General features: G+C 29.7%; 2 protein-coding genes across 8 annotated transcripts in view; one reads left to right on the top strand and one right to left on the bottom strand.

Annotated features, from left to right (window-relative positions):
• The window catches only part of LOC127064228 (uncharacterized), a 132382-nt gene that overhangs the window by 70949 nt on the left and 37259 nt on the right, over nt 1-24174 (bottom strand). For 3 of the 4 annotated variants that reach the window (XM_050994982.1, XM_050994974.1, XM_050994980.1), the window contains exon 3: nt 5000-5227. In XM_050994982.1, the coding sequence (XP_050850939.1) occupies nt 5000-5189 (190 nt within the window). In that variant the 5' untranslated portion in view covers nt 5190-5227. Of the gene's footprint in view, nt 1-4999; nt 5228-7281; nt 7462-24174 lie in introns of all 4 variants that reach the window. The other variant, XM_050994981.1, reaches the window with a different exon arrangement.
• LOC127064207 (adenylate cyclase type 6) overlaps nt 1-24174 on the top strand; it is a 72597-nt gene that overhangs the window by 47642 nt on the left and 781 nt on the right. For all 4 annotated transcript variants that reach the window (XM_050994892.1, XM_050994893.1, XM_050994895.1 and 1 more), the window contains 16 exons: nt 1644-1793; nt 11029-11150; nt 11875-11967; nt 13226-13372; nt 14023-14181; nt 14762-15010; nt 15790-15949; nt 16504-16601; nt 16909-16993; nt 17632-17748; nt 18329-18463; nt 18986-19224; nt 19560-19698; nt 20150-20369; nt 20815-20963; nt 21172-24174. The exon at nt 21172-24174 is cut by the window's right edge and continues 781 nt beyond it. In XM_050994892.1, the coding sequence (XP_050850849.1) occupies nt 1644-1793; nt 11029-11150; nt 11875-11967; nt 13226-13372; nt 14023-14181; nt 14762-15010; nt 15790-15949; nt 16504-16601; nt 16909-16993; nt 17632-17748; nt 18329-18463; nt 18986-19224; nt 19560-19698; nt 20150-20369; nt 20815-20963; nt 21172-21534 (2625 nt within the window). In that variant the 3' untranslated portion in view covers nt 21535-24174. The remainder of the gene's footprint in view (nt 1-1643; nt 1794-11028; nt 11151-11874; nt 11968-13225; nt 13373-14022; nt 14182-14761; nt 15011-15789; nt 15950-16503; nt 16602-16908; nt 16994-17631; nt 17749-18328; nt 18464-18985; nt 19225-19559; nt 19699-20149; nt 20370-20814; nt 20964-21171) is intronic.

The following is a 24174-nucleotide window of genomic DNA, read 5'->3' as shown; positions in this document are numbered from 1 at the left end:
GAGAAAAAGAGAGAGAGAAAGAGAAAGAGAGAGAGAAAGAGAAAGAGAGAGAGAGAGAGAGAGAGAGAGAAAGACCTAGCAATCCAATTTGTATCTAACCGTAATTCTACGAGTTTCTCTACTACTAGTGTCAAATCAAATCGAGAAACGTATATACATACGAGTGGGTGTTCGTAGTTGAAAGAAAAAGAAAGAAAAAAAAATATTTTCAACCGTTTCTTACAATAATAAATTCCTTTAATCTACTTGCCTATTGTTTTCTCAACATACTGAGCAAAAGAAAAAAAATATACACACACACACACACACACACACACGGATCACCATATAGAATACCCATATATGTACGTACGTATGTGTGTGTGTGTATGTATATATTACTTAGTTTTGTGTCTCTCTTTCTCTCTCTCTCTCTCTTTTTCTTTCTTTTCATTTTTCTACTTCTTTCAAGTTTCTTTTTCTCGATTTCCAGCTTCTTTCTACCTTCACCACTTTACTAATCCGGCATTAAACTTTTCTATCCTAACGCACGTTCCAGAATCCACAGACTCACAGGACACTGATCCAGTATTAAACCTCTCTTAGTAGCTACCTTGTTCGCAGATCCTTCGCCTTAAAAGAAGTACTAATCCACTGTCGGGTTTCGCGCTCATTTTTCATACAGCTATTCATCGATACCACTACTATTACTATTACTATTACTATTACTATTACTATTACTACTGTTACTACGAAAGACAGACAGATAAAGAGAGAAAGAGTATATGTCACGTTTTGTTTAAAAAATCATATACTTTTTCGATACTCGATCAAAACTATTTGAGATAGACAGAGAGAGAGATAGAGAGAGAGAGAGAGAGAGAGAGAAAAAGAGAAGATCAAAATATAATAATTCAAAATTTAAATCTTCGTTGGAAAGTTTAACGCGTGGTTACTTCCGACGTTAACTAATAAAATAACTGGAAATTTATCAAAGTGGATTATTTTACGAGAAGTCGTTAAGAAACGTTCGAGTTTTAAAGTCCTTGAAAGAATTTCTTAAAGGATAACGAACACGATCGTATTTTCTATTTGTTTTTAGAACCTTCTCTCTAGTTTCTTTTTCTTGTACTTTTTTCTTTTTTTTTTTTTTTCGGAAACGATCAAAGAATTATTTCGACTGTACGAACTGTTTTGAAAAAAACGGTCTTGGTCATGAATGTCTAATATAAAAAAATATATACATTTTCTTCTACTTCTTTCTTTCTTCTTCCTTACTTTTATTATTCTTTTTTCTCTCTGAATACGATACAAACGATCATTTATTTAAGTCGAACGAATTTTCTTTGTAAAACGTGGACGATGACCAGACTTAAAATAAAATAAAAAAACAACAAAAATTATATATATATATATACACATATATAAATTTAACAAGGACGCACGACCTGTAATATAACTTACGCACGAACGAATCCAAGGATTAAAATTTTTTATTTAAAAAAAAAAAAAAAAATATTAATAATAATAAAGGAAAAAAAACGCAGACGAATTTTATTACTGATAAATTTTTCGAGTTATTTGTCGATCTAATGTCAGCTTAAATGTTCGAACTCCGATGTTACGAGATTATCGATTAACAGAGAAATACGCTTTGGTTGCAGCTTCTCAGCTCGATAGTCGTGGTCGGTGGTACGAACGTTGCTGGTGCGCTGACACATCATCCTAGAGAATTGGCTCAACGACAGGCCTTCCTTGAGACCAGACAATGCGTCGAAGCACGTTTAACAACGCAACGTGAAAATCAGCAACAGGTATGTAATAATTTTGGGAAAAAAAAATACACACACACACACACACAAAAAGAGGAAAAAGAAAAACAGAAACAAAAAATAAATTTGCATCGAAGAAAAAAAATAATAACGATAATTTAATAATTCATATATAAATTTATAATATACACATTTTTTATATATATATATGTATATATACGTATATACATAAAATAATTTAATAATTAACGAAAACTTTTTAATTTATTGGTTTTAATTTATTAATTACTAATTGATTATGCGATAAGACACATCCAATATGACTAAGCTTCACGATATTTTTATAGGTACGTTTTAATAATGCATTTATAAAGAATTCATTTAAATATATATATATATATATATATATATATATATATATATATACTACGAATAAAAACAAATAAGAAATCCATTAATGAGAATCGTGACGATCTTAATTAAACTTACTCGTTACTAAAATGTTATACTATATAAATTTATCGACGAAATAAATCGTGTAAATTGCTTTTGATAAGAATAACCGTTTATTATAACGTAAGCGAAAGAAACAAAATATTGACGAACATCTCGACGAGAATGCATTTACGTTTTTAATCTAATTTCGTTCGATTAAAAATACAAATAACGAATAAATCCGTGAACGAGAATCGTGCAAACGATTAAACGTTTTAATAAAATTATATATATATATGTATGTATGTATGTATGTATATACATATGTATATACATACATACATACATACATACACATAGATCTATATCGAATATTATGAATAAATGAGAAATAAATCGCAAAATAAAAAAATAACGTCGATATACCGATAAGTAAACATATTGACGGACGTTCTCGATGAGAATATATATATTCGCCCGTGGGACGTTAATCCAATTTCGTTCGATTTTAAAATAATAAATAACAAATAAATCGATGAATGAGAATTGTTTCGATTGATGCAACATTTTAATCAAATTATTATTATTATTATTATTATTATTGTTATTATTATTGTTATATAAATCTATCAGACAAATGAATGAAGAATGAATTAAAATAAAAAATGACGACCAATTTCGATGTCGTAGCATTAAGTCGAAAATCAGATCTCAAACAATAATAAACACAAAAGGAAGAAAGAATGAAAAAAAAGAGAAAGAGAGAGAGAAAGAGAGAGAGAGAAAGAGAGAGAGAGAGAGAGAGAGAGAGAGAGAGAGAGAGAGAGAGGGAGAGGGAGGGAGGGAGGGAGGGAGGGAGAGAGAGAGAGAGAGAGTAGAATATTTAAGGATTAGTCCTAAAATACAACAGAGAAATGCTTTTAACCTCCTAAAAAAAAAGAAAGTAAAAAGAAAAGAAAGAAGGAAGAAAAACAGGAGAGAAAAGAACACAATTGTTTTAAGAATAATAAAGAGAAAAGATGTTTACAAGGAGAAAATAGATTTTTGTAGTTTTGAGACGACAACGTGGTATATATATCCTAACGAACGATAAAATCGTGAAAATCTTAATGCCACGCCTTTTTAAGCGTCGGACACGCCTTCTTCCTTTCAGTTCAATCATTTCACTAGTTGAAATAATCGAATAATGACGGTCTATTGCAATATAGAATGGCCAATATAACGAAACAAAAGTTTCTTAGTGATATTACAAATCAATTATTCTTTTGCACGAGTCATCGTTAAGCCAACACCTAACCTCTTTTTTTCCTACCAATGCCCATTGAGATGCAAAGCCATAAGATATATGAGAACTTTTAGAAGACAAACTTGTAAAAGGTCTTTTTTTTAACTAAATTGCAATGAATGTTCAATTATATGCACACTCGAATTCCTCTTCTTTTTCTTCTTGTTAATCCAGTCGTTGAAAATGTGAAAATTGGATAATATTAAGTCTGCTCTGCCCTGCCACGCCCTTTTTCAATATCTCAGAAATAGAAGTAAAGGTTATGATTTACTAATATAAAGTTATTGAATGAATTGTAAATGTTCAGATTTATGTATGTATGTGTTATTATTGAATTTATGTCATGCTATTAATGAAATTATTTCATTTAACGAAATTATAAATACCATTGCAAGTCGAGGGATGTTATTTTGACATTTTCTATCAATCTTTTATGTCTCATATGATACATCTGTATGTATATATATATATATGTATATATATGTATGTATATATGTATGTATATATATACAATATGTACATATACATATTGATAGACAAGGTCGATTTTATAAATGGTAATGTACGTCGCTCGACTAAAAATTTTAAATTCCAATAAAGTATGCAATCAATTAGTTCTTCCGTAGGTTACAATGAATATAACAAATGCTACACGGCAAATAATATCTAAATTATTTACATCTTATCACGTGATGATGTTGTTAGCGTAGACCCGTTTTATAATATGACATAATTAAATATGTACATTATAATATACGAGACGTTTTAACTGATGTATCATATTAAATTCAAAAGGGAAAGAAAGAAACGTTTTCATTAAATAACAAGTTCAAAATATGAATCGCACACACACGTTCGCAAGTATAAATATATTATATACCAAGGTTATTATTACTGACTTAACGATAAATTTACGTGACGTTTACTTTTGTCGTACAACCTCGCATGTCGACGTAATTCTGTTTACAAAAAAAAAATCTACGCAATAGAATTCTCTTTATTATTTCTTATTTCTTATCTACTCCTGTATAATATATTAATTTTCTTGATATTATATTGCGTTTTACTTACTCGTAAATTCTAGTCTCTTCGTACGACGCCATATATGTATCTATCCTTCTTTAGCTTTACGTTTCTTTCTGTTTCTCTCACTCTCACTTCATTCATACTATCACGTCGTAATATATTTCCACATTATGAAATTTTCTAAATATCGAAAATACGAACGATCGGAGGAATTTTATATCATCCAAAAAGACAATAAGTATTGATATTGTATAGTGGTGAAATTAATTATATATATATATATATATATATATATATATATATATATATATATATATATATACATATAAAGTACTACGTCATAAAATCGAAACGGGCGTCAAAGGCACGAATATTATTTTCGCGAATCTTTTATCAACGATGCTTAAACGAGCTACCGATACACACCATTTATATATCGAAATGTCGGCGATAGATGAATATACCGATGGAAAATGTATCTTGAAAATAATTAATTACTTACCTGTAATTAAGAGAGACGTAATCACACGTGTCATGTCGGCAGCGGGACTCACGAACAAACATGGCGTCGAGTGACTGGAGTTAACGTGAGCATTCGTATCGCCGAACAAGGCCGATGGGTCCCGAAGAGTAACGAGACCTATCGACAAGTGACGATCGGCACCGACGATCATTTCACACGTTAGTTTCATGCGGGAAGACGTTTCTTTCGCTATCTCTTTTTTATAACCTATAAAATGATATATTTCATATATATATATATATATAAAGATATATATGTATTTAATTAAAGTATATAAGTATTATCGATGTATATATAATTACGACATACGATCGAATTAATATAAATACGATATTAATAATGACTGAAAATAGGAAGAAAGAAATATTGATTGGATGTGTGTAATTTGTATAGAAAACGTAATAGGAGTATATTATAAAAAGAAGAAAATCTACGTAAAATTTTCTTTTTCAAATGATAGAAATATTGATTCTTATTGATCTCTCTCTTTTTAATACCAACGAACATGACATAATAATGAAATATAACGCATTAATGTGGCAATGATTGTCGATAAAACACTTTGAACTTTCGATAAAATACGCACAGAACTTCGAAACATTCGCAATGTTTGATAGTTTCGACAAAGGTGATCAAAAACTGTCGATAGCATGCTTAACCACGCGACGAGAATGTTAATAGTGAAATACGACGTCAAGTGAAAATTATTCGATGAAATGATATACAAATGATTTGAATTAATCGACTCGATTGTTACGGTTAATATAAAAATTTATTTACTCGTTGATTCTCTTCTTCTTTTTTTTTCGTTTGTTTTTATTATCGCGATTCAAATGTTTTCAAGGTCGAATCATTCGATCAGATTTCTTTTCGTTTCTTTTTTTTTTTATTTTTAATTTCATCGTACCTAAGCTATGAAAAAAATTAATCGAATTGATTTTCGATGAAACAACAATAATGACGACGAATAATAATATTTAACGATGGTAAACAACAAAACGATTACACTCTGCTTTGTTTTTCTAAATATATAAACACGTTTATCATCGTGGTGGGAGGCGGTTTCGTAATTCCACGAGGCATTGTGTACTTAATCAGAAATCGCGAACGTGTATCTCGTCGATAAGCATCTCTGTCATTGTCTACACTTCCTCGTTTATCGTGAACCAGTCAGGATGACCGAAGGGAAATGTCGAGAGAAATACGAACATCGATCTTTGTCTTTCGATTATACAAGACTTTTACCATCGTCATCTCGATCTAACTAAAACGGGACGAAATATATTTTTCTTTTCATAAATAAGTAAATTGTAATGACAAGAAAGTATATCGACGTTGTTGAAAACATCGATTCCAAAAACACTGACTTTGTTGCAAACAAGCAACAAATTTTTATATTAATTAATTTTACACATTAATATCAATTATTAAACTTTTCAATTCAAACTTAAATTTTTATATATAAATATCAGAACAAAAAAAGAAAAAAAAAAAATCACTCGTATTTAACTTATTTATACGTGAACGAACGAGTAATTACGAATGATTATGAATCTAATATTAATTCGATATATCAAAAGACTATATTTCGTCTCGTCGTTTATTAATATTTTCAAATCGTATCATAAAATCGTACCAAGTGAAGAAAGTAGAGAAATTACACATTTCTATTCGCAAGAATAAATATACTATTAATTTTTTTTTCTTGTGCTCGTTATATATATATATAAAGGAAAAAAAAAAGAAGAAATAAATATTGAAAAATACAATAAAAATATTTCAACGACGATAGAACAATGTGCGTGCATATGTGTGTGTGTGTGTGTGTGTGTGTGTGTGTGTATGTGACTTTTAGAACTATATTCAAAATCACTCGTACGTTTTACGAAACGTACGTTTACGAAAGTAATTATTTAATTATGCAATTTAATGACTTATATGTTCCATTCGAATGAAAAACATGTTTGTTGAAGGAACGAGTTGAAAGGATAAAGAGTATACAATTTTTTTTTTCTTTTTTGTTTTGACGAAGCGAGGAAAACCAAGCGAGAGAAAGTATCGTAAAATGTAAATGTGCTTCCGTCAATCATCGCTACGGCCATTTTCTGACATATTTACTTTGCGATGCATCGCGTTGTTCAAAACGATATAGAAAACATCTCTCTTTCTCTCTTCTTCTCTTTTCGTAAATATATATATATATATATATATATATATATATATATATTTTCTTTCTTTTGCGCGTTATACGATGTACTTACTTAACGCGTCGAATTTCTTTTTCTTCCTCTTTCTTCTCTTCTCGTTTCTTCCTCATTTTATTCTCCTTCTTTTTTTTTTTTTAATCTTTTTTACTTTCTTTTCTTTTTCCATCCTTCCTCATCGATGATAACACCGATAAACGGGCATACGTATTTCGCATTTAAACTTATCGTTCCACGCTAAAGGAAAGTTAAAGAAAATTTTATAAGTAGAATAATAAATGTCAACTTAAATGATATTCGATAAAGGAAAAACATGTTCATAACTCTACGACGTTAACCTTGTTATAGATGAGAAAAGTTTCGTTGGGTTTTAACGTCAAATTTATCTCGTTACATTTCACTATGATACGCGAATCGATATATGATTATAATATATAACAAATTTCTTCCTTCTATCGCCGAGTTTCATATTAGATGTATCATATAGGGGATGTAACGAGGAAAGGAAAAAGAAAAGGAAGAAACAAAAAAAGAAAGAAAGAAAGAGAGAAAAGAAAGAGAGAACAAAATTATTACAATTACGAAACAATTGAGTTTTTAAGTTTTTAATTAAGTTCGTTTTCTCTTCTTTCTTTTTTCTATTCCTTCGAGTATTAATTATCGTAAGAAGAAAAAAAAAAGAAAAAGAAAAGAAAAGGAGTGTATTTTAACCTTGTATCAAGCAGCGTTGAAATGTTTCTTACGGTGACATTTTAAAGAATCAATTACAAGTTTTCGAGACTTTTTCAAATAATTCTCTATTGTCGAAAATCGCGAGTTATAGATATATTTCTTTCTGTTGTTTCTCTCTCTCTCTCTCTCTCTTTTTCATTTCCTTTTTTTGTTTTTAATCCGAAAGGATCGCGAAGAAAAAGAAATCTGTATTTGAGGAAGTCGAGAATTATTTGCTCTTCCAACTTGTGCTAGTCGTTTACGTCGACTTAATTCCTAAGAACAGCGAGAGGATAAAGATATAGGAGATAAAAAGAAGACAAGAAAGATATCGGAAATGCGATTGTCGTGTCACGATACCGTTTCGAAATAGACGGTTTGACGTTGAAAAATGTTGAGGAGGAGCTTTACCATCGACACAAAACGTCTGAAACTATGAACATTTTTCTCTTGAATCAGGAAAAATAACAAGAAGAAGAAGAAGGAAAAAAAAAACAGAAAGAAAAAGAATGAGAATAAGAGAAAAGTAAAAGAGAAATCAACAAAATTATAGTCGGTGAAATTTTCATTATTGGTGAGTGTATTAAAGAAGAAGAAGAAAAAAAAGAGAAGAAAAATAAAAAAAAAAAAAGAGAACGAAGAATGAATGAAATTTAATGTCTCTCTCTCTCTCTCTCTCTCTCTCTCTCTCTCTCTCTCTCTCTCTCTCTCTGTCTCTCTTTCTCTTTCTGTTTTAATGTTCTTACTATTTTCTTAAAAAAAAAAAAAAAATCCTCCGAGTAATTTAACTATAAAACTTTCTTTCCCCTGTTTTTTTATTTCCATTTGCTTCTTCCTGAAGAATCTGAAAATGTATTCCGTGCTCTCTAAGATTTGATGAATTTTTTACAAACGTGTCTATAAGGCGATCTCTTCTTGAGGCAGTAAAAAAAAAAAGAGAAATAAATAAATAAATAAAATAAGAGGAACGAAATGAAAAATAAGTAAAAAGAAAAGATGGAAGGAAGGAAGTGAGGAAGTAAGGAAAGAAGTTGAAAAGAGAAAAATAAGATCGAGATCGTTTTTGAAAAAGAAAATCTTCAAGTTAACCCTGGCAAAGGCTCGATTTTATTCTCTTTCATTCGAGATTGCGACGGGATTTCAAAGATTTCGACGTTGAGCTTTGTAGAAAGGTAATATTTGGTGGAATATCAAATGTTCAATGATTGCTCTTTGCTCGTAAAATATTTCGTAAGAGATTTGGAGACATATTTAAGATGTGAAGAGAAATTTGATCTCGACGAAAAGTAAAAGCTGAAAAAATGATTTTATTTATAGAATATATATATATATATATATATATATATATATATATTTGATTGATAAATCGAACGAGAGGTACTAGAGACGAATAAAATTAATGAGAGAAAAAAATGTGCTGAAGATTGCGTTAAAAAAAAAAAAGAAAAAAAAAAGAAAATGGAAGGAAATGGTAATTTAAAAAATAAAAATAAATAAAATATCCAATCAATGAAATTAGTAATTTAAATCATATGTATCGTAAACGAAACGCATTTTATAATATAAGAGAAATAAAATATTATTTTTCGATTAAGTAAATAATTTCTCATACGTGTCCGTACGGTTGGGTTACATATTTTCGTTGATAGGATATTACAAACGAGTGTATCACATTTTAAAGGTAAATTAAATTGTTCCTTTATTCGAATTGAGAACGTTCGTTTGTATTGCGATATTCGATATTCATAGAATTAATATTCTGTTGATATTCAAGTGATTACATAGTACTATGTATACTACATATCATCGAATACAAATATATATATATATATATATACATACATATATACAATTAGTTAGATGTAAAATATACATCATCAAAGATAAATGTATATTACGTAGGGAAGCTGTGTAATGAAGCATTAATTATCCCAACGAGTAAATTTAACCTCGTGTATACATATTATATATAATCAAGAGAATATAACTTTTGAATCGAGGATAGATCTTAAATCTCGTGCGGTTTTCCTGTCTGTAAGTCGTTCAAATAATTGATAATAAAACATCTAAACGAAATTTTATTCGTCTAAGTCGTGACAAGCAATTCGATTTTCTCGAAGCTCTTGAAATGAAACTTATTGATAAAGAGTATCTATTTATGCGTGAATACGTGCATGCCTAAGGCTACGTGTGTGCGTGTGATAAATAGATAGGGGGAGAGAGAGAAAGAGAGAGAGGGAGAGAGAGAGAGAGAGGGAGGGAGAGAGAGAGAGAGAGAGAGATTTAAAATTTCAATGAGACCTTATACTCTTCGATTCACAGTCGAGTTAAATCGATTATCCGCTATACGATAGCTTCGCATTTGCATTGCACGCACGTATATTTATATAAGCTTTACCTACGTGAACCTACTCTATTGCTCTACCTACGCTTTATACGTGCGTATACACATACTGTACAAATGGAAATATATACATTTATATATATATATATATATATATATATATATATATATATATATATATGTATGTATAAATCGTAAGGAACGTATAAATCGTATTAGTGCATTCTTAATCGGTCAAAATTTATAAATTTGTGATGTATGAAAAAATTTTTCAAATAAATATTTACGAAAACGAGACGTTGAAAATATAAAAAATTTGTAATTGTTCGATCAAAAATGTAAGGTAGGAAACGAAAAAAGATATGTACATATATAAAATATATATACGTATAAAAATCATATATATATAAAAATATATATATAAAAATCGTTCGATAATAAAAGATTCCTAACGTCGTTGCGATATTCGATTTTTCAAAAAAAATTAATTTCGACAGTTCGATTTATATTGAGAAGAAAAAAAGAAGAGAAAAAAAAAAAAGGAAAAAGAGAAGAGAATTCGTATGTCGATTATATCACGCAAACGTCAAATTATTTCCCAAACGCATTTCTCACTTCATTTAATTTTTGTCCGAGCAGAAAAATATGGAATAGGTTGGGTTGGGTGAGGGTGGTGTAAAAGCAACTTCGTTGCTTTTTTCGAGATAATATATAAATTTCAATATTATTTTACTTCGTCATTATTTTAGGAAAGATTATTGCTGAGCGTACTTCCAAGACACGTTGCGATGGAAATGAAAGCGGACATTGCAGGAAAGCCAAAAGACACGATGTTCCATAAGATCTACATTCAACGACACGAGAACGTTAGGTAAGTTCTTCTTCTTTTTTTTTTTGTATTTAATTTTCTTTTCATTTTCTACTCTTTCTTTCTTTCATTTTTATTTTATATTTTTTATTATTTTTCTTTTTAAACGACAAATCGTCCTGAAGAAATGAAAGAGACATTTCTGAAAGTACCTAACGTTTTAACGACTTTTGTGTTTGTTCGTTCGGCGAAATAGATTTTCTCACAGATGGAAAGAGAGAGAGAGAAAGAGAGAAAGAAAGAGAGAGAGAAAGAAAGAGAGAGAGAGAAAGAGAGAGAGAGAGAGAAGACTCGGAAAAGCCTCGCACTTGACATGTAATTTAGCAAACGACAAGGCAGTATTGTTCGAATACCGAGAAGTTCGTTTTAGCGGTTCACTGTTTCTTTGAATGTAATTTGGAGTCAACTTCGTAGCGATTAAATTTTTGCTACCGCGAATAGAACAGGATATTCCTCAACGATTTATTACGTCTCTTTCTCTGATGGGTAGTTCTACATTTATAAATTTGCATTTGCACATTGCACCGATGCAATTGATTATTTTAAATGAAGAAAATTTATCCATATACACACACATATATATATATATCTGTCGTTATTGTTATTATTTATTATTATTATTATATTTTTATTATAATTATTATCTATAATCTATCAACGACTTTATTATTTTTTCTAACGTTTCTCTACTTTTTTTATTTATTTATATTTTCTGTTTTGGTTACAGCATTTTATTCGCAGATATTTGTGGTTTCACGTCACTCTCCGACCAATGCACAGCAGAAGAACTCGTCAGATTGCTCAACGAGTTATTCGCACGGTAAGAATAATTAATTATTAATACGACAATGAGAAAACGAATGGATAGAAAGAATTCTCCTTTTTTTTTTCTAACAAATTATATACCTATAATGATGAAAAAGATCTGAAGAAATTCGATGAATCGACGCTCTCGTTGTTGCTTCCACAAAAATATATGAACGATAGAAATTTAACAATGATATACGTACTCACGTATAATACACGTTCGCAAGTGAATATCGAATGATAGAAAAAAAAAAAAAAAAAAAAAAAAATAAAATGAAACTTGTCTTTCTATTCTTTTTCGAAACTAACACGTCTCTCCTATCTTTTTTCTTTTTTCATTTTTTCAGGGAAGAACACGTTTCGTAATCAGTCCCGTTTTTCTTTTTTTCTTTTTTCTTTGATGACAATTTATGAGAAAAAATAAATCATCTTGCGCGAGTAAAACAAACGAAACGTAACGATATAGGTATGTTAAAAGCATTAGTCTGAAAGATCGACGGTTCGGAACGATAGCCGTAGAAAGAAAAAAAAAAAAAAAAAAAAAAAAGGAGAAAAAAGGGCCAGGGGCAAAACACCCTCGACTGATTTCCAAGGGTATTGCCGAAGCACGTCGATGGCTTTACATTTTTTGCTTACGATATTTTCTTTCTCCCAACGTAGATCGAACGATTTTTTTCTTTAGCAGCTGAGAAAGAAAGAAAGAGAAAGAAAGGGAGAAAGAGAGGGAGAAAATTTGTTCCTTTTTTCGTAAGAAAAAATAAAAGGGAGTAAAAAAAGATTATAATTGAACGCCTCGCGACACTTTTCTTTTCTTTTCTTTTTCTTTGCTTTTCTTTTTTTTTCGAATCTACCCTTTTCTCATTTTAGGCTAACACAATAACGGCGAAATAACGAATCGAGAGATCGAACGCGATTATTACAATATTACTTCCAGGACTCAATTCCTAATCTTTTATTTACGATCGATCCGTAATAAATATCGTTTATTAATTATCGTAAATTTGAATTTATCGAGGGGAAAAATTGAATCGAGATTGTTCGTTCGTTCGTTCGTATTATATAGCCAACGTGGATTGTATTGAAAGAGTTAATGGATAAAAAAATGTGAAGATAAAAATATAAAAATATAAAAATGAAAATATAGAAATAAAAAAGAATATATGTACACATACGTAGGTAAAAAGAGACAGAGAAAAAAAGAGAGAGAGAGAGAGAGAGAGAAATAGGGAAATTCTCGAAGAAGCTTTTCAAGATTTTTTTTCTTTTTTCAGCTTTGACAGATTGGCTGCCGAGCATCACTGCCTGAGAATAAAACTCCTTGGAGATTGCTACTATTGCGTTTCGGGTCTACCAGAACCAAGACCCGATCATGCCCACTGTTGCGTGGAGATGGGATTGGATATGATTGATGCGATCACGTGAGTTTATGATATATCGTCACTTTTCTTCCCTTTTTTCCTACTTTTCTTTTTCCTTTCCTTTTTTTTTTTTTTACATTTTCTCCTTTTCTTTTGTCGTATAATATCACGTCGTTAGTAGCATTGTATCATCAGTCAAAATATAAAAATCAACTCGATGATAAATCTGATCTCGTTTAATCGTAAAATACTTTTTATCTTCATTCGTCGTTTTTTTTTCTTTTTTCTCTCTCTCTCTTTTCTTTTTTTTTTTTGTTTCTTTTTTGTTCATTTTTTCTGAGGCATCGAGAAATTATCGATTTTGTAATTTTTATTGCCTTTTCCTCTCTCTCTATCTCTCTCTCTTTCTTTTCTTTCTTTGAAAAAATGTTTGACAAAAATTAGAAACTCGAATAAGGAAGTCGTAAAAAAATTTGTCGTGGATATTTGAATTACAATTTTTTATATGGAAAAAGATTTCTCTAGAGTATTAAAGAATGATCGTACAAAATCGATCGCGATTATTAAACGTATTTAATTTTTATTAATTCCAAATAATTAATTAATAAGTTATAATGTTGGAATAAAAAGAGATATAATAAATATAATCGAGTTTCTAATATTTCCATGCTCTTATAAAAGAATCATTATTTCATTTTGTATTTGCATAGACTGGTGCGCGAGGTAATGGCTGTTAACGTAAATATGAGGGTTGGTATTCATACTGGACGAGTACTTTGCGGAGTTCTAGGCTTGAGGAAATGGCAATTCGACGTTTGGAGCAACGACGTTACTTTGGCTAATTACATGGAAAGTGGTGGAATACCAGGGTAAGCATGGATACAAACCATTCTGTTTATAATATGAATCCTATGAAAAAATAATCCCAAAGAACAAAAAAAAAAAAGAGAATTATAACTTGAAAAAGCTGAAATTTTACACTCTCACGAATATATCTGTATTGTTCTTTTTGTTTTGTTTTTTTTCTTTTTCTTTTTCATCCGAGAAGAAAATGAATTCCTTGTTAATACGTTCGAAGATATTTAATATATTCTGACAATTGAAATTTCACTTGAAACATATCATACTAATAGATATAATCACGGCTAAATTTTACAAATATACTTTTATCAAATTATAAATTATATTAAATTACATCAACACACGTTTACTAATATACGATTAGATCGTATAACATATTGTGTATTAGATATGAAAAAAAAAAAAAAAAACGAATTTATAGAGTTACAGAAAATTAGTAATATAGAACGGCTACGTAAGGAAAAAATTTCGATATTATTTTATTATAAGAATAAAGAGAAAAGAATAAAAAAAAAAAAAAAGAAAAAGAAAATAATATAAGAGAAAAGAAAAAAGAGATCGATAGACTTTAGCCAGACACTTTTTCAGTCGAGTGCATATTACTAAAGAGACCTTGGATTGCTTGGGAGGATATTACGAGGTCGAGGAGGGACGTGGTGAAGAGAGGAATTCTTATTTGAAGGAGCACAACATCGAAACTTATTTAATCGTTCCTGGTAATACTTACAAGGATAATATCCCTACATCTGGCACAAAAAAAGGATTCACGATAAATGGAAACGTGTCGAAAGAAATGAGAGTTATGGGTCATGGATCGCAACATGGCAAACAAGCCAAGTGAGGATAATACATTTAAAAAAATATATATATATAGTACATATATATTTCTTGTTATTTTTTTTTTGGAAAAATCAATTAGGATCTTGAATCACTTTGTACATTTCCTTTGAACTCCTTTTATCATTGATACGTCGATCGATAAAATATTTATTTCAATAGTTGCGAGAATCAATAAAAAACAAAAAAAGAAATCTAATATTTCGAAAGTTAAATCTATTCTTTAGTTAACATCTGGCTGAAAATTTTGAATTCAAAGATGGCATCGATATCATTTTATCGATTCCGTTTATCGAGATATACTCGTGCATACGTTTTTAATTATGACTTTTTTTTTTTATTTTATTTTATTTATTTATTTATTTTTTTTATATTTTATTTAGTACAAAAACGAAACATTTTGCATCTCCTACGTAAATTTGAAAACTCGACGAACCAGTGAAGAATATTTGTCAAATAATATAAAAATATAACGGAGTGCGTGATTTAAATAATTTTGATATGTAATGGATTTTATGAATTAGTATATGAATCACGTCATCGCGTATCTTCGTAACTAAAATTGATCGAATGAAATCGTTGTCATTTTTTACAAAAAAAAAAAAAAAAATAAATAAAAATAAAAAATATATATATATATATATAGAACGACAAATATATCTATTCAAAAATGAATTTTAATATCTTTCTATGCGTGTGTGTATTGTAGACAAATTGTTATCGTTGTAAGCGTTGTTTCGAATAACATTTCTTTACGTATTTTTCCGCATACTTAACAGATTAGGATTTGGCGAGAGTGTCGAATGCGAAAAAGATCCAGAAGACGAAGTAAATGAATATCTGATGAGAGCTATTGACGCAAGAAGCATCGACCGTCTCAGAGCTGAACATTGTACGCCTTTCATCTTGACGTTTCGAAGGCCTGACATCGAAGAGAAGGTAAAAACGATAATCGGCTTAAAAAGATTGCTACTGATATTCTTTTTTCTTTCTTTTTCTTCTCTCTCTCTCTTTCTTTCTTTTTTTTTTAACTTAGATATCACGGATTAATAAAAGAGAGAAGAAAAAGAAAAAAAAAAATTGGAAAGTTCAATTTCATTTATACGATTTTCTTTTTTCTTTTTTCTTTCCTTTTTTATTTTGAATTATGTATATAAAAATGATTTATGTATATATATATATATATATATATATATATATATATATAATGGAGGATCAAAGATAGATCACAGCTAATTGATTTTAAAAATCAGAGAATTGATTTCTTATTTTTTGAAATATAAAAAAAAATTGTGTTTGTTTTTTTTTCTCTTTTTGTTTTTATATAGTAAATATATAACGAGAGCGAAAAGGATTTTATTGATATTTCCAATTATTCAGAAAATTTTTGCTTCTGCATATTATATTTGTAAATATTTCTCTCTCTCTCTCTCTCTCTCTCTCTCTCTTTTTGTCCTCATAAAATATAGACCATCGCCTGTAATATGTTTCAGTATTCACGAGAAAGAGACAGGATGCTTTCCGCCTATTTTGTATGTTCCGGTTTCGTTTACATGGTCGTTGTGGTCGCCATCGCCATTACTCTTTCTGGGTAAATATATAATGAAATTATATTTCATATTTAGCTAATATATTTACGAAGTAGTTGTATATTTATCGTCATGATCATAGGTCACTCCTGATATACATACTTAATAATATTATTTCGACATAACATTTTACGAAAGAAGGACACAAATATATACACTTATGTGCACACGTGCGGCGTACATACATATGTACGTACACGTACACATGCACGTGAACGTAATAATACACACACATTATTTTTCATACATCGATTCGAAATAACATCTTTTATTTTCTTAAAGTTTCTCTATGTACCATATATTTTTCAGGAGTATATATTTCTACGTTTGTACCGGTGTGAGCATATTGGTGATAGCTTTGGTAAATGCTATTCTACTTGCTGAGAAAAACGAGGTGAGTTTCGTTATATGCCACAAATGTATATACATATGTACATATACCCACATACATGCATACATATATTCCTTCTCGTATAAAACTACATTTTTCTGCCATTTTCATGCATATCTGCATACATATTCCTGAAATAAGTTATGTACACTCTCCTTCTTACATACACTTATATATATATATATATATATATATATATATATATATATATATATATATATATATATTAGACGTACATATTCGAAAACGTTAGAATATCTATGGCTTGGTTGCTCCTCGTTGGATCGATCGTAACAGAAAACTCTTTGGAAAGTTGCCACTTCCTCTTAACCTTGACTACTTGTCGAGATTCCAGGTCAGTGCCAAAATTATCGATTCGTCCATTATGTTCTTCGATGATAGAGACTCTTCTACGAATTGATTTCACTTTTTATCTTTTTCCGAGAATCCGCTCAACACGATCGTCATTATCCTTCGAATTCGAGTTTTCGTCTTCTTTTCAAATAGATTTTACACATATATCACATTTTATACACACACACGCGCACACACACGCGATTTTGGAATATTAAATTATGTGTATATAACTTTTTGCTTTTCTTTTCTTTTCTTTTCTTTTTTTTTTCTATTTTCTATCATAGACGGTACCTTCATGGGTGAGGAACATGGCTTTGAGGATTTTTGAAAATCGGATAATCGCCCAAAGCATTGCCGCCGTCGTCGTCTTTTTAACCTTCATCACCGTTCTTTCACCTTTGGTAAGTATTTATAATTATATTTAAACCTAATTTATTACTATCGTTGCAACGATTTTGTTTTCATTACGTTGACCAACTTCGTTCATCTATCTTTTTCTTTTTTTTTTTTTTTGATTCCTTTATGTATTTTTTTTTTATTTTTTACATTCGAACGAATACATCATTTGTTTATATCGAGTCGAATTATTTTTTCAATTGCTTAGCTCTTTCAAATTATTTTAAACAAACGAATGATGTACGTATAAACAAGATTAGAAGATTTTCATCGAATATTTTTTCTTGACAATTATTAAAACTCTTCCTCTCTCTTTCTCTCTCTTTAATTCTGTTTGTATATTCTCTGTTCGCAGACTTTGTCACGTAGTAATAGTAATTCGATAGCTTTTACCTTGTGACATCAATGGTATTTAGTACAATCGCTTCTCGTTATTTAACAATGAGATAAACAGAGAGAGAGAGAGAGAAAGAGAGAAAGAGAGAGAGAGAAAGAGAGAGAGAGAGAAGGAAAATTTGTCGTGGAACAAGAGAATATGAAACACGACTGATCATGCTATTCTATTTTGTAATTCTCCTGTTTCAGGTAAAACTAGACGAAAGCGAAACATGTGGAAGTAATACTTTGACCTCAACCACCGAATGGCTTAACAATTCTGGCGTAATGGTTAAGAGAATCGAAAAACAAGATGGACCGTGTTACTACACTCTATTCTCCGACGTAAGTTTTAAATATAAAAATTAATATTAATATACTCGAAAGAATATAAGATCTTTCATCGATCCGTTCTATAATTACTTTAAAAAAAATTCCTCGATATAATAAGAATGATTATTCGATCGTATAAAAGAACGTATAAAAGACAAATCGAGATTATTTATAGGTTAATTGGCAATCAGTAATTATGTACTCGATAATTAGAATATATTTTTAAAGGATATTGAAGATAAGTTGAAATAATTCCTGACAGCTCACTCGGTTGATAACATTATCTCTCTATATTTTTCAATTAAAATAAAACGAATTTAAAAGAGAACATGGACGAGCTAGAAAACGCGATAGCTCTTGTAATTGATATTTATGTTTATGAAGAAAAAGAAAGAGAGAGAGAGAGAGAGAGAGAGAGAGAAAGAAAGCGTTTTCGTTAAATACGTTCGTCCTTTATCGTAATTACGAACAATATAGCCACTCACATGTTTACATTTTATGTATTTTTTTCTTTGTGTTTGTTTTTCTTAACAGCTATTTCCCGTTCTGGTGATGTTAGTTATGGTGACCTGTGCGGTATATCAAATTTTAACTTCGATCTTGAAGGTCGCCGTACTGAGCATCGTCGTGGCCTGTTATTTAGGTGTTAGTATTTATCAAGCTATGAACGACGATCGTTTGGATGTCGCCGAAAAATGGTTGGCTGGCGTTTTGGTAGTCTTTTTTATGGCGTGTCTGATCGTACATTCGCAACATACCGAAGCTACCTACAGGTACGTTTTATATAATTTACGATTACACACACACATATATATTTTATTATTTATATATATATTATTACGATATATATATACATATACATTTTATTTATATATTATATTTATATATATTTATGTTATACTTTTATATATATATATATATATTTATATATTTTATTCTCATCTTATTTTATTGTATTTTTATTGTTATATATATCATATATATTTTATTACGAATTTGGAATATTCGTTGAAGAAGTCAAGGAGAATATATTCCTAGGAAATTTATTGACTGATCTTTTTTTTTTCCTTTTTTTTTTGTTTTCTTTTTTCTTTTATTTCTCTTGCAGATTAGACTTCCTATGGAAACTCCAAGCAACCGAGGAGAAAGAAGAGATGGAACATCTCAAGGCCTACAATCAAAAATTATTGGCGAATATTCTACCGGAACACGTGGCCGCACATTTTCTATCCACCGTTAATTCCGACGTAAGATAATCGATTAATCTCGTTAGTTCGTGATACTCGTAAATCAATTATCTACACAGAAGGCTAGACGTGATAAGAGTAAAACTTAGATCGAAAACTTAAAGGAATAGAATGGAAACAACGAAATCTATAAGATAATTAAAATGCGATGAGAATATTCAGAGAGAATGATTAATTTAGTAATTATCTAGATAGCTCATTAAGCAAACAAATGATTAATTTCTATAATCTAATGTTCTATAATAGAAAATTATTAGTGGTTCGAAGTAAATATATACATACGTATGTAAGATAGAAAAGAGCAGAGTACAGAACATTTCGAAAAATTAAATTTTCAAAGGTCGCTTTATATGTATATCTATGTACAATTATTATATATATATACATAGTAGGTGTATGTAGGTATCTACGTACTTAACTTACTGTAACTCGTGTGCACATCTTTTTATAGGAGCTCTATCACGAGCAATGTGACTTCGTTTGCATAATGTTCGCCTCCATACCAAACTTTTCGGAATTCTATGTCGAGTTAGAGGCGAATAACGAGGGCGTCGAGTGTCTCCGACTTCTCAACGAAATCATCGCCGACTTTGACGAGCTTCTAGCGGAGGAGCAATTCAAGTACATCGAGAAAATTAAGAGTACTGGTGCCACCTATATGGCAGCATCCGGTTCGTACCGTACATTCTTCCTTTTTCTTATCTTTTTGTTTGTTCTTTCTTTTTCTTTGTTTCTTTTTTGCTCCTTTCTCTTTCACTTTCGAAAGAGAAACAAGTTCGGTGATCGACGTACTCACATAAAAAAAAAAAGAAGAGAAAAAAGAAGTATACAATCACGCGTTGTTGTTACGAAAAGTTTAGAAAAAAAAAATATATATATAAAGAAAATATTACTCATTACTAGATTCCAAATCTCGTCGAAATTTTTAATCGAGTGAAATATTACTGCATTGCGATCTTTCGCAATGGATTTAAAGGAACGATAAATAATATAATATCATCGATGATAAACGTCAACGAGAAGTCGATAAAACGATTTGAAAGTATATACATATGTAAGTAGTATTCGCGTATTCCTATTTATAAACGGCTTCTCTCGTTTTTCCCTTTCAATTAGGCCTGACGAGAAACACCTGCGACATGAGGGACTACAAACATGTGACCGCGATGGCGGACTATGCTTTAAGAATACGCAAACAGCTGGCTGACGTTAATGAACATAGTTTCAACAACTTTAGGATGCGCGTGGGGATCAACATAGGACCGGTAACAAAAAATACATACACACACACACATATATATATACATATAACGAAACTTGTGGTAGTTTATTTAACAATGAAATCGTTTTTTCGAAGTTACTTCTACAACTTCGATCGTTTGAATCGTTCATTTTTGTTTTTCTTTTATTTATCATTTATACAAACCATGATAAGTTCGTGAATATGAATAGAAGATATATTTGCGTACATAGGTTGTTGCCGGGGTGATAGGCGCAAGAAAGCCGCAATACGACATTTGGGGTAACGCCGTAAACGTGGCCTCGAGAATGGATTCTACCGGAGTTTTGGATAGGATTCAGGTCACCCGTGAAGTTCACGATATTCTATTGGCTAAAGGTTATCCACTTACTTGTCGTGGTAGTATACAGGTTAAAGGAAAGGGTAGTATGGTAACGTATTTTTTGAATGGACCAAGTGATACCACGAAGACGAGGAATAATGCTACAGAGATATTAACCAGGACCAATTCTAACAACAACAACAACAATAATAGCAACACTAACGTTAACGAAAGAATGTCGTCCTCGCCCAATGATGGAGCAGTACTTGTTTAAAGAAAAAAACAAAATTATTTATTTTAGAGAAATTAACAATCAAAATATCATCTTTTGTCCTTCCTTTGTCCAATGTTTCTTATATATATACAATTTTTGATTATCTCGATATATGTCGTTCGATATGTCGATGATGATCAAAACGACCACAAGGAAAATAAGACGACGATGAAAAAGAAAAATATATCATTAGATTTTATTTCAGATTTCTAATGATGGAAATATATTTTTCTGGCCATGGTCCAGGTAATCGATGCTTTTCGTCGTACATACATAAGACGTAAGAACGTGCTTTGAATTTTTCTCTGTCTCTCTGTCTCTGTCTCTCTTTTTTTATTTCTTTTTCTTTTTTCTTTATCTATCTATGTCTTTCTCTCTCTATCTACCTATCTATCTATGTTTTTCTCTCTATCTATCTCTCTCTGTCTTTCTCTCAACGATTTTATGTCCAAATTGAAGAAAAATACCAAAGTGGGACTTTATCGATACGAAACGTGATCTTTATCGACGTATTTTCTTGTTTTCCGCTATTATTTAAAAAAAAAGAAAAAGAAAGAAAAAAAATTATTTAAGAAATATTATTTAAAATATCGTTTGGAAAAATTATTAAGAATATTATTTATAATATCATTAAAAGAATATTATTTAAAAAAAAAAAAAAGGAATCTTTGAATAACACGTAATCAAAGAAGGGAGCAATTTCATTCGAACGAGATTTCGATATAATTCACGTTTATTAATTGCAATGAGACATATAAAAATCTTGTCGTTTAATCGCCCATTGAATATTTATTTTATAATCCTTTTTTTTTTTTTAATTATACATGATCCATTAAACTTGCATATCGTTCGTTAGATCACGTCAACTTCTAGCTTTAATTAATTACATTCTTCTAAGAAAAAAAATATTTTCTGAATGTCTCGATAGAGATGAATAATAAATTCGTCTTCGATGAATGACGACATTTTTCGACAGAAAAATGTAACTAGAAAAGACATAATAAGGAAGATCGAAATCCAAATCAAAATATGGATAACGATCCTATTTCCAACAAATGATCTAACGTATTATTCATCTTCGACTTTCTATTATTTCGTTCCATTTATTTATTTTTTATTTAATAACGCAACAATTTCTTTGTAAATATAATCTCTACATTATATTCATCGATTTACATTTCGATATCTATAAAGACTATGTATATTTTTAGATGACCAAGATATAATAGTTTTTTTTATTCGTTTCAATATTAACGAAAACGCCAATTTTATTCGATTAATATTTTATATTATATACGTAAAAACGAAAAGAAAAAAAAAACAAGAGAGAGAAAATATGTGTAGCATTTAATTAATAATCTATCGGTATGATTGCGTGTACGAGGAAGAAGAAAGAAAGAAAAAAAAAAAGAAAAGAAAAGAAAAGAAAAGAAAAGTGTTCGTGAAATAAAAGGTCTAAACAAATCGCGTTCGATACGCGAGATTCGTATTAGTTTTTATTTGAATACATATAATGTAATATGTATTAGATATGTACTAATGATACAATGTAATCATAAATTTTCTTTTTTCCATTTTTTGCTCTTCCTTCCTTTTTCTCTTTTCTTTTTTCCTTTTTTTTTGTTAATTTTTCCTTCAATTAAAATATAAGTCGCCCGCTGGAACAAGTAGAGTAATATTATTCATGGTCAATAATGTCCATTTCAATTAACAAAATCTATCGTATCTATCGATTGCTAACGCAAAGTAATATCGATTACCTAATTCGTGCCATAATCTTCTTATTACTCGCAAATCGAGAACTTCCTTATCTTAACGAACGATTTCTCAATTGTGTTCGTTAAGAAGCAAATCATACGTGTGATATATAAATTTCTTTTACATATCGTAACAGCTTATTATATATATATATTTATTTATTTATTTTATTCTTCTATTTATTTTATTATTTTATTCTTCCATTCTGTATATGTGTGTGTATATATATATATACACAAGAACACTGTCTAGCTCGAAATAATAAATGTTGATAAAGCTAATAATAATATTTCTATGTAGGAAATTTCTATTTCCATTTGAAATAATTATTATACGAGTCGAAATTGAAATGTGGATAGATGATTATGTACACTATAACAAAATTTCTCGCAATTGGTGTTGAATAGATATCACGTATATACATACATACATACATACATACATACATACATACATACATACATACATAAACACATACATACATACATACATACATACACGATCTTAAATATGTAGAAGCTCATATATTTTGCATGCATAATTCGTCGGATATTTTAAGGAAAATATAAAGGGATGAAGAGAATGAAAAGGAAAAGATGATAAAGAAGAAAAAAAAATTAAAAAGAAAAAATAAATAAATAAATAAAATGATCAATTAAAGGATCATATTTATCTATCGGTCTTATTTAATTATTAATAATTAATATAAAATAATCAAGATTGACGAGTAATGAACGATTGATCGTGTCAGTATCGTTAAATCTTATTAATCGTTAAGAAAATTATAAGACTTTTAACATTTCTTCCGTGTTCATTGTCGATATTGACGAATAATATACATTAATAAATGTAATCGTGTTGTTTAAATCGTCTTTAGTCATT

This window comes from Vespula vulgaris, chromosome 5 (assembly GCF_905475345.1).
Source record: "Vespula vulgaris chromosome 5, iyVesVulg1.1, whole genome shotgun sequence".
NCBI classification, from domain to species: Eukaryota; Metazoa; Arthropoda; class Insecta; order Hymenoptera; family Vespidae; genus Vespula; species Vespula vulgaris.
The sequence above is the reverse complement of the archived record's forward strand: the minus strand, read 5'-3'. Positions and strand labels throughout refer to the sequence as shown.